This window comes from Hibiscus syriacus, unplaced genomic scaffold, assembly GCF_006381635.1.
Source record: "Hibiscus syriacus cultivar Baekdansim isolate YM2019G1 unplaced genomic scaffold, ASM638163v2 tig00110469_pilon, whole genome shotgun sequence".
NCBI classification, from domain to species: Eukaryota; Viridiplantae; Streptophyta; class Magnoliopsida; order Malvales; family Malvaceae; genus Hibiscus; species Hibiscus syriacus.
The window spans coordinates 1,252,506-1,264,563 of record NW_024062751.1 but is presented as its reverse complement, the minus strand read 5'-3'; the positions used below and the strand labels follow the sequence as shown (position 1 = coordinate 1,264,563).

The 12,058-nt window shown below is 35.4% G+C and overlaps 1 protein-coding gene across 1 annotated transcript; it reads right to left on the bottom strand.

The window, feature by feature from the left end:
• Positions 1–818: 818 nt before the first annotated feature.
• Positions 819–1,784, bottom strand: LOC120127545 (transcription factor MYB1R1-like). The gene is made up of 4 exons (XM_039145419.1): positions 1,695–1,784; positions 1,352–1,606; positions 1,099–1,218; positions 819–1,013 (listed from the first exon to the last, which is right to left on the bottom strand). The coding sequence occupies exons 1-4, from the start codon at positions 1,782–1,784 to the stop codon at positions 819–821; spliced, it is 660 nt and encodes a 219-aa protein (XP_039001350.1).
• Between the last annotated feature and the right edge of the window lie 10,274 nt (positions 1,785–12,058).

Sequence of the window (12,058 nt, the reverse complement as noted above, 5' to 3'; positions counted from 1 at the left end):
TGATTATCTAATTTCACAATCTTTAAATTTCTAATATAATTTCTTAAATTCGTACCTCTAACATAAATTTCTAGGTCCGTCCTGCTGCTAAGATTGTAACCTTTGATAAGCAATTGTGTAGAACGTTGCAGTGTAACGAAATGGCCAAGTTTCAAGTAGTTTCATAGGTCTTCCAATTTCTTTCAAGGAAGCTACTTAGATTTTAGAGTATTCTTCATTGAACAGATTTAACTTTTTTATGGTGAAAAAATCCATACAGACAACAAACAAAAGGAGTTATGTAAGATTAGAGAAAACTCTGATAAAAAAAAACATGTTCGATTGACTGCATTTCTGAAAGAGAAACAAACCGAACTCTAAAAGCATAAAAGGTTTAAGAAATATCACTAAATAGGGTAGAATTAGGTACTGTTGGTGATAATTATCTGCTCTGTAGAACTAAATGCAACAGTAAACGATTGTTTTGGCATTGCATTTCAATTTAGTTTGGCATGCAACACTAAAATCATATTTTTCTGTTGATACAAGTACATTTGTTCGTGTTCGAATACGTTGATATAAGTACATTTAAGTATAAGTTTGTAAGAGTGTTGGAGAACTTCAACAATGTTTGGCAATGGCTGAATGAACTTTTAATTCTTTTACAGTTTATTATAATGGCCTGTAATTCCATGGAAGAGTAGGCACCAAAACATTCTGAATCATGTATTGGTCAATGTGTTTGAAACTATTGTTTAAAACTGGACAATATTGGGACTTATTTATAATAAATGACAATTTTGTGTTTTTCAAATCACCCTAATGAATCCTCGAAATTGTTAAATAGTTATGCATTCTGTTGGTTTAGGGGTAGCAATCTTGATCTCCAAATGATCTTCCTCTGTTGATGAAGCACCAGGGCATGCTCCAAACATGTTGTCCCGAACTGACACCGGCGAAGCTTGATCAGCTGGTGCGCCGACAGCTACCGCTCCAACTGCTGGAGATTGCATCATGTTACAAGTTACTTCTGCCTGTTAAAACATTAACTTGCGAGGTTATCTGTCTCTGGAAATCTGGTATACTAGAGGAAAAAATGAACTGCAGATAGTTTCTTACCATGGGTCGAATCGTTTGATTACTAGTCAGTAAAATAGGAAATTCAATCATCGGCGGAGAAAATTGGTTCACAATCTGAGATGAATTCCCTTCTACAGGTGAACCCCAAGGACATTCGTACTGTGAATTTAAACCATGAAACTCTAGTCATCAACTTGAACAAATTACCTATACATACATACATAAATTTAGACTTACATATATGTTACTCTTGTTGAAAAGAACATGCAAGAGAGAGATTAAGAATATATACAGAATTGGATTCAGATTGTTGAAAAGGCATGCAAATAAGCTTTGCCTGAGTTTTTTCTTGTCTCGTTGCTGCCTGAGAAAATATTTTTGTGCATGGCTTGCAACTTGAACTGAAGTCCTTTGAAATTCCTTTCCAACCACCTTTCCCCAGCTTTCTTAAACCTGCCAAGAACATTATATGCTCCTCTTCCGTCCATGGCTTCCCTCTTCCAGTTTTATGGGCGGTTCTGTTTTTGTTAGGGTTTTCTGCATCAAACTGCGGATTTCCCACGCAAAAAAACTTTCTTTTTCAAACATTCTTGATTTTGATCCATTGCTGCTATATTCACACCAAAAAGCTTCACAGATTCTTTCTTCTCGTCACACGTTCTCGAATTATGACCATTACGTCCACTACTACTACTGCTACACCTTCTCTTGGTCACGTCCTCCATTGTTTCTTTCTCTCTTCGACTTCATAAACTTGGTCTGCATAATGACGAAAAAGTGAAGATTAAACCCTTGATTTTTCTCTAAAAAGGAAACGAAGTATTTATAGTTTAAGTCTTGAGCAAGGAAAGATTTGATATGCAAATAACTCTACCTATAAAAGGTATGGATTAATTAGTAGGAAGGGAAACTTGGTTCCCAAGCATTATTAGGATTACTAGTAGATTATCTTAATATCCGAAGATATTGTTTTATTTTTATCATCTATTTAATAACCTAAATACATTATATGCTTTATCTTGTATTGATCAAAAATCCCATTTTACATTTAAATTAATGGCAGATAATCCTCCGTCAACTAAAACTACAATCAAATGAAGGGATAATCGTAGTGTGTTGTAACTTTGCAAGTTTACAGTAACAAACCAAAGAATGGGGAGCGACAGCAGCTGGTGGAGGAAGGGGAAAGGGATTGCAAACCAGATAACCACACTATATGTGGAAAACATTCCAGCAGCTCTTCACTGGAAAGGATTATGGCAATCATTTGGAAGACATGGTGAGGTAGTGGATGCTTTCATAGCAAGCAAAAGGAATAGGAGAGGGAAAAGGTTTGGTTTTGTGAGTTTTGAAAAGTTTGAGGCTAATAGAGTAATTGGAAGAAGGAATGCTTCCTCGCTGTATGGGAATATTTTATCAGTATCTTCTGCTTAGTATAATGAAAGACGAGATTTCTGGAGAAGAGTCAATCAGAAGAAAGAAATAAGGGTCGACGGGATAAAGAAGTTAGACGGTAACTCTGGTCAGAGAAATACCCCCATAAACGTTGTCAACAGGGAAGATAATCAGAATAAAAATTATAAAAGAGGAGGTGGAGAATCTCCAAAAGAAGAAAGTGTTAGGAGAATTACCAAGACAGAGCCCTATCTGTTCGGATGAGGAAGATGAGAGATCGGGCAATCAGTAAAGAGAAGAAGAAAGAAAATGAGATTGAAAGGCTGGAATTACAAATTAAGGAGGCTAGGTAAACGCTCGAACTAGGAAAGAAACTTGAAATTTAGTTCATAGGTGATGAAAGGGAGGTGGTGAGAGATCTAGCCTTATTGGAAGAGAATTAGTAATCTTTAAATTTTAGGGGAGAGCTCAGTGAGAATGTGGGTGCTTAATTGGATTGTAAGAAGATTGGTTTCGAAGATATATTTTGTTAAGTGGTTTGAAGTTTTCTAAAAAGATTGTGTGTGGAGTTAGCCATGAAAGCTTCATTCACAGGTGTTGAGATTAACAATCGGTGGTTCGTTGTTCATAGTATTTCGGATGGATTCGATTTATTGCTTCAAGGTGGGATAAGTTTTAAGCAGTCAACTCTTGTGTAAAGTCTCTCTTATTCTGGGGTGAAATAGATGGGAGCAATTTGTTGTAGCATTTATTTTTATAAAATTGGGTGTTGTTCTTCGCGGTTAATAGCAGGGGCAAGCATAGCAGATGTGTTTGCCAGATTTGGAAGATTATTTGTTGAGGAAGATTGGGAAGTGGTGGAAGCCATGGGCGGAATGGTTGGCAGATATCGGATTGTCGAGTCTAGAACTCCTTAAAGCTTGGTGTAGTGCAGCAGCGGATTGGAAATCTTGGTGCTTAATTAGTCTGGTTCTACGTTTTTATTTCTCGAGTGTGGTTGTTGGTGATGTGCTTTTGGTTTTCTTTCCTTTGAAATGATTACATCTTTTACGAGGTACAAGGGGGGGTGGCCATTTTTGTGTCTTCTTCGACGAAGGTTGTTGCTGATTCATAGCTTTTTGGTGATTTTCGCTACTGTCAATCTAAAACATTTTCGCAAGGGTTGAAGATAGCTTAATTTATGTTGTGCTGGATGGTTCTCTTGCAACCCAGGTTTCAGTTTGTTGTGTTGTTTTGGTTGTGGAGTATCTCAAGACTGGTTTGTGGCTTTGTTGATTAGATTGTAGAGGTGTTATATGGTGGCCTAAGGAGCTCACTTTATTGCTCGTTTTCATGATGGGTTTATCTGTTCTGGTCTTAGTCTAGCTATTGTTGGTGAAATTTCGTCTGCAATTGGAATTCTCACATCTATTGAGGTGTTCGTTGTTGTTGGAGGATTGTGTTAAGCTACCGGGAATAAGAAGGATATAGAGATGTTTATTAAGAAAATAATGCACACAGTGTGCACAACACTTGAGATGCCCTTTATATACAACCCATGCAGACTGTTATAACCCTAACAGATTGTCTAACCACTCTAACAACCTCAACCATCATACACTAACACATGTACCTACTAATAATGCTAATATTCCCTCTACTTCGTCTGGTCTTCTGTTCTTGAGCACAAACGCACCCAGATTCTCTCACGAAACACTTCAAACGCTGATTTGGACAAGGGCTTGGTAAACCCATCTACAACTTGGTGAGTTGCAAGCACATAAATCACGCACAACTGCTCTACATCCACCTTTTAACGAACAAAATGCATATCAAGATTAACATGTTTCGATTGTGCATGGTAAACAGGATTGGCACTCATCGACACTGCTCCTGTATTGTCACACCAGATCATTGATTTCTCGTGTTGCGTTAAACCGAGATCAGCTAAAAGCGCACTCACCCAAGTAACTTCTGCTATAGCATCAGCTAAACTCTTATAATCAGCCTCCATTGTTGATCGAGAAACAAACTTCTATTTCTTGGAACTCCATGCAACCAAATGTTTACCAAGAGACACACCATAACCAGAAATCGATCGCCGATCAGTGATAGTAGCGCCCCAGTCAGCATCAACAAATGCTGAAACTGTCAGCCCCGAATCAGATGGCAAAAACAACAACCCATAATCCACAGTACCAGCAAGGTAGCCAAGAATATGTTTCTCTGCAACTAAATGACTTCGCGAGGTGCATGCATAAATTGAGCTACATTTCCAACACTAAATGCAATATCTGGTTTGCTATGACAAACATAAAGCAATGACCCAACAATGCTTCTATACATAATAGAATCAGAAAGTAACTCACCATCCTCAGTCAATTTGGACGTGAGAACCATAGGCGTAACACAAGGTGCATAACTCTTCATACTCGCCTCCTCCAAAAGTTCCAAAATGAACTTCTTTTGGCTGAGCAGTAATGAGCCATTAGATTATTTTACTACAATCCCTAAGAAGTAACTGAGAGATCCCAAATCCTTAAGGGAAAACGTCTCGTGTAACATGCGCACAACACCAATAATCGCATGAGATAATGAACCTGTAATAACAATATCATTGATATATACCAAGAGATAAACATGCTCAACACCGACGTTGGTAAAAAACATGGAAGCATCAGCTCGAGAAACTTGAAATCCCATTTGAACTAACACATCTTTCAACTTGGCATGCCAATTACGAGGAGTTTGCTTCAACTTGTACAACGTTTTCTGAAGCTTACACACAAGAGGTGTATCATCAGCTGCCATCTATTCAGAACCTGAAGGTTGCTGCATAAAAATTGCCTCCTTCAAGTATCCATTAAGGAAGGCATCCCAGTTATTAGACACTAAAATAGAGAACAACATTAAGGGTTGAAAACTTCACAACAGGGCTAAAGGTGTCGAGATAGTCATGTTTAGGAACATGAGAGAAACCCATAGCAACTAGTCGCGCCTTATATCGATGAACTGAGCCGTTTGGATTTTGCTTCAACTTGAACAACCACTTACAACTAACAACTACTCGTCCTGGTGGAAACTTAACAAGAGACCAAGTTCCATTCTTCTTCAGGGCATCAAATTCATCCTGAACAATAGCAACCCAGTTTGGAGACTGCAGCGCATCATTAACTGTTGAAGGAACTTCTTCATCAAAGAAACTCTAGAAAGCTTTAGGCTTAAAAATACCACATTTGCTCCTTGTGAGCATTGGATGACAATTTGGGCGGGATGCACCAACCTCGGGCAAAACTTCAGTATTGACACTAGATTTGGTCGTGTAATACCCCAAATATCGGGTCGTTGAGTATAGTGAAAGGATTTAAAATTTGGTGGGTTAATTTGAATAAATTTAAAAGTACAAGGATTTATTTAAGAAATTGTGTTTAAGACCTATTAGTAAGAATGGAAGAAATAGAGGGGCATTATGGTCTTTTAGAAGGAAATGAATTTAATATTCATTTTATTAAGGGTTAAAGAAGGGAAAAAGAGGATAAGTCTGGGAAATAGTTCTATATTCTCCATCTTCTTCTTCCCGTCATCCCGTGCCCTCCATAGCTAAGGTAAAATTTCCTTCAAGTTGGTTTTTCCTTTCATTTTTGGTATGGTTTTGAAGCCTTAAGTGATATAGAGGCTTAAGAAAAGTTCAAGGATGATTAAAACTGAGAGATGAAAGATTTATTTGAGATTTAATAAAATGAGTTTTTAAATGATTTGATGAAATATGGTCAGTTATTAAAGTTTGAAGGCATTTTTTACTTGTCAAAGAAGTGAATAAGAGATTTGGAGCCTTAGAAGTGATTAAAAACATGTTTAAAAAATTAGTGTAATTCTTAGTTTTGAGTGTTCTTTAGAGATTTTAGATGTTATAAGAAGATTTATGGATGTAAGTTAGTTGGATAAGTAATGATGAGTTTAATGGTATGGTTGTGGATAAAAGTAAGAGATTTAGGAGAAAATGTTGTAAAAATCGAAGTGAAATATGTAAAATATGGGTAAAGGTATCAGTACCTAAAGAACAATATCGATACTATAGGGTTAAATTTGAGGAAAGAAGATGAACACGATGAACAATATCAACACTTATACAAGTAGTATCAGTATTGAAGTGGGGTATCAATACTATTATTGAGAAAAGGATTCCAAAATGCAAAAATAGTATCAATACTGAAGGGAGTATCAGCACCATAGTATAGAAGTATCGATACCATAGGAGGGGTACCTATACTATTCATTCTGAAATGTTAAGTTATGATTAATTTTAATAAAATTCGAATTTAATAGTACTTTTGAGTATTATTAATTTTGATAAATGTAAGTATACTAACCTCCTTAATCAAGCAATCAAAAGGGCAAGGATAAAGTTGTCAAATAGTCAGACATCAGTAAGGCATAATAGCGAGTCAAACCAGGTGAGTGCATTTATTATGTATTTATATGTTATGATAGTCATAGATGCATTTTGTTTAATGTATATGTTGCAATTACCGTATTGGCACTATGTGTGCAACCTAAGTAATTCCTAATTAGTTTGTGAATTATCGTATTGGCACTATGTGTGCAACCTAAGTTATTCATAATGACTTTGTGAATTACCGTATCAGCACTATGTGTGCAACCCACATAATTCATAATTAGTTTGTGAATTACCGTATCGGCACTATGTGTGCAACCTACGTAATTTATAATTTGTTTGTGAATTACCGTATCGGCACTATGTGTGCAACCCACGTAATTCATAATTAGTTTGTGAATTACCATATCGACACTATGTGTACAACCTACGTAATTCATAATGAGTTTGTGAATTACCGTATCGACACTATGAGTGCAAAACCATGAAATTTATAATGAGTTGTAATCTTCAATTCGTATTTTGATAGTTACGATATAATTAGGTTTTAAAAATTTACCTCATTATTATTATGCCTCACTAAGTGATTACTTAGCGTGTGTTGATTTCACAAGTAAGTATTATTGCGGGCGGAGTAAGGAGTGCATATGACATCGCCAATCAAGGGTCGCCTCATCAGTAACTGTACGTCAACTATGTCTACTTTTGATGTTATTAGCTGGCATGTAATAGACTTGTGATAATGCTCTAAAAAGTATTTGACTTATGATGATGTAAAAATTTAATATGTTTGAACTTTAAGATTTGTTTACATACTAAAAGTTAATAAACGTTTTATTATTATTAAACTAAAATGTTTGGCAAACTCAATGCTTGTTCATAATTTCAACCGAACCGATCATACTTTTGTTGTGTTATGCATATGTCGTAACAAATGAGGAGAATGTCAAACATTTAGAGCTGATTTACAACACATATGGTGTGACTGTGGTCACTTTTAGGCTTGGAGATATTCATGTGCCCATGTAGTCGTTGCATGTATGTATGCTGGTATAAGCGCGTACACTTATGTTGATGAGTTCTTTCAACTACAGAGGATATCAAATGTCTATAATTATATTTTTGGACAAATCCCAAATGAATCATATTGGACAAAAAAGGGTCATGACGAATGGTTGTCGAATTCAATGCTTCGTAGAAGTCTAAAGGATTGACCTAAGTCCACTCGTATTCATACCAGTATGAATTTCCATAGCAGAGAGAAGGTCAATCGAAGAGATGTGGATTATGTAAGGGTGAATTTCATTCAAAAAAAAAGTATCAAAATCTACCAAGATATATGCCTCATCAGTAATCATATATGTAATTGTATTTGAATAAACAAATATTTGAATTTATATTTTTGTTTCAATTTCAATGAATGAAGAATAAATGTTTGATTTTTCTTGTTTATTATTTTTTGAATGAGTGTGATGGATTTTTCATATTTTATTTGAATGAATGTTTTCCTATTTCTTTTTTTAACGGGTGTGGTTGATTTCCATATTTTATTTGAATGGATGTGATGAATTAAACGAAATTAAACGATCATCATTTAAATAGGTAAATATAACCACTATTTTATTTAATATTAATTTTTATACAAAGATAATTAATCGTTTATAGTTTTTGTCGGTGTCATGGTGTTGTGGAATGATAATGTCGAGGCAGACATTGGTTGCATTGCGGACGTTGTGGTTGCTAAGGGTTGTGGTAGCCATCCTCCTCATTCACTGAGGGCATCTGATCCAGTGTTGTAAAATATATACCCACACTCTGCTCTCCCTTTTTTTGTGGAAACATAGAATGAAAAATAGTAGTATTTGACATCTATGATGTCATGTTCTCAAAACCATGTGTTAATTCAAACATGGGAGAGTAGATAGAAGCTTAAGGATGCATAAACTGAGGTGGATGAGGCTGCATAAAATCGGATACTTATGCCGGAACAACAGAATCATCAAATGCTTGTGATGAACTATCATCCACATGTGTTGTTTCTGTTTCATTGTGGGATGAACTCCCACTCGATATAGATTTTTCGGTTTTACCATATTTTTTCTTAAATTTTTTAAATTGTCGTCTTTCACTCTGTGTTGTCAAATACGACTTTCCATTATCCCAATAATAGTTAAGGTAAGCCAAAGTCATCATCTTGAATGGTAGTAAGAGATGGTAATAACGAGCCTCTATTATTCCAAATATTAATGAAGTATGCAAACTTCGCGACCCATTTCTCGTCATGCTTACCCTTTGCATTCAATTTGTGGAGCTCCTTATGATTGTATGGATGTTGCAGAATAGGCTGGTGGAAGCCAAACTGCTTCAACACTCTATTTGAAGACTACAACTTGACAAAAGAAAAATGAATCAGCGATGTAATAGCACATCAATATTGACAACCGAAATAAACATCTTGCAGCACAAACGAAGTAACTTCATCACCTACGTAAGGCCTCCAAATAAAATGTAAAATAAATTTAAAAATGAATTATCTAAAAAAATTAAATTATAAGGTAAACATAACCTAAGACAAAATAATATAATAATAAAAAATTATATAAAATAATAATTTTTAACAGCGGGTGAGCAAAACAGAACTAAAATGTAACTTCATGTATGATTTTGAAAAGATAATACTTAGGTGACCAAAACTAAACTGAAGTAGTAATTGGGTCAGAAATTATGTAATTTACCCTATAATCTATAAAATGGAAACAAATGAAGTCATCAAAGGAGTGAGGAGTGAAGAGTAGCTTGGATTCCTTTTGGAGTGTTGTTACAAAAAGAGATAAGACCATGACAAAAGTAAAGTTCGCTCCCGGAAAACCAGACCTCGTCTTTTGTCTCCACTTCCTCTGTTTCTTCACCGATAACCTTACATTCACTAGCCCTACGTCACTTTCTGTTCCTTCTCCTTCTTTTATTTTACTATGCTAAATAACTATACTAAAGGACCAAACCTACACTATTTCATTTTATTATATATAAAACATATCGTTATCAACATATCGTCTCCACAGGGATTGGGTGAAATTACAAAAGTCCAACCAAAGCTAAGCACTAATCTATCTATGCATAGTTAGTCTTAATATATACAAGTGTCATGGAAAATGAAAGATGTATGAAAGTGGATGTGGATGAATGGTCTGATAGTGCAGTGAATGGAAATGCAGTGGCAAGAACAGATGTTTAGTGTTGAAAATGGTGTGATGCCGAGGCAATGAAAAATGGTAAAAATAGTAAATAAATAACAAATAAAATGATAAGAAGATAATCCTCACGTGATAAACTTCTAATGGAATGAATGGTTGGGATTGATTCAAGGATGATAAACTTATCTCTCATGTGGATTTAAGCTATCTAATCTTTACTTGCTCGACAGGGTTTTCCTAAAGTGTTCTCAAATGAACCTAATAGAATAGGATGCTAAGACATATGCTCTCACTCAACGATGTTGGCCAGCCTACCCTATTGATAAAGACACCCTTTTTAGTCATTGAAATCCTATCCTAGTCTCTCCCGAGATCTAAGGGATTAGATTATAGTATTCCTAGGCCGGTTCAAAGCCCCTTGAAAATACTATAGCCCATTGCTTATGAGGATCTTGTCTTGCGTTTCTCTTGAATACTTACAAGTATTTTTAGCTTAGGTTTTTCTCGAACACCTAACCTTCATCTAGGAAATGGAAACTCTCATGCCTCTTATAAGCCTAGATGGTGAAGCATTCATAAGCAAAGAAAATAAAGAACCAAAATAAACTTAAATATACTATTAAAATAAAGTTCCAACAACCCACAAATAAAATAAATAAAATAGCAGCAAAGGGAAGTGAGAAAAAGCCTTCGACGTTCGCCACCGGAGGTCTCCTCGACCACCACAAACCACCTTAGCTCGCTAGCTCCTATCGATACCTAGCTCACCACTCCTTGAAGCTTTATCAAATGAGGAAAACCCCAAGGAAGAAAAAGAGAAAAGAAAAAAATAAAAATCTGATTTTTCTGCTCTGAGTATGTCTGTACCTATCTTCCTCATTCTCTCCCTTGAGGTTTCATATATAATTAAAAATATCTAGGGGTAATGATGAGGTTGTTGGGTGCAAAATACCCCTCATACCCCTAGAATCACACCATAAGCATGAACTTTATCCTCCAGGTGGCAGTGATCCTCTGGCAGGCGGTTACAACAATAATTTCACGTGCAGCGCCAACTGTCCTCGTATAGATGTATCTTTTTGTCGTTTTCTGCACCACAAATGCCAAGGCATTTCAATCTGCTTCAACAACATGTGATGCCTCGGCATGACTTCCCAAAGAATCCTTTTTCTTGCTATTCCCTGCACACCATAGACAAACTGCACCTTTTCCTCAAACATGACTATTAATAAATAAAACAGCACTACCACCACAAATGCAACTATATGAAACTACATAATCATAAAATGACTAAAATGGGCTTTTAAACAAACAATAACTCAAGTGAAAAAGGCCTTAAAAGTAGCCTTTTTAGGAAGTTAACAATTATATGTTCATTTAAGCCTATAATTCTTCCCCATATAGCTTATCTTACATCTTCGTATAATCACTTCTATCAATGTTTCCCAATTTATACACTATTCTCATATTGTCCCATAGGTCAATACTATTTAGCTTATCTCACTTTTCATTTATTCTCCTAAGTTGATTATACCAATTCCTATATATCTAACTCGTGTAATTTATATCTTATTATAATATCTTCATTTAAACTTACCTCCGCTTGTTCATAAACACATATATCACCTTAATTATATACTATTTCCATATATTCACTTATATTGAGTTCACGTATCTTATATTACATATTCCTGTAATCACTTATGTCAATACCATATAGATTTGTATTATATTTTCATATATTCATGTAATCCAGCATCACATATCGCATATACATGTAATCAGGTAGATCATGTCACATATAATAACATATGACACATATATCCATTTTCATGTTCTTATGCACACACATAAGAATCACATCAATCACAAATCAATTAATATTTCAGGAGTCACTTATTACCATAGTAAGTACATCACTGGCTCATCACAAACCAATGTTTATTCGATAACATAAGTATAAGTTAAATTGCACTCACCTTAGCCTTACTTTCTGTGATTCGATCCTAATACTTCGATTGTTCCGGAACATGGT

Excerpts from the sequence above, each read along its gene's own strand:
- LOC120127545 (XM_039145419.1), bottom strand. The coding sequence starts at position 1,784 with ATGGAGGACGTGACCAAGAGAAGGTGTAGCAGTAGTAGTAGTGGACGT. Across the intron at positions 1,607-1,694 it reads GTGACGAGAAGAAAGAATCT|TTTGATGCAGAAAACCCTAA; the intron begins GTGAAGCTTTTT and ends GGAAATCCGCAG. Across the intron at positions 1,219-1,351 it reads AACAATCTGAATCCAATTCT|TACGAATGTCCTTGGGGTTC; the intron begins GTATATATTCTT and ends TTAAATTCACAG.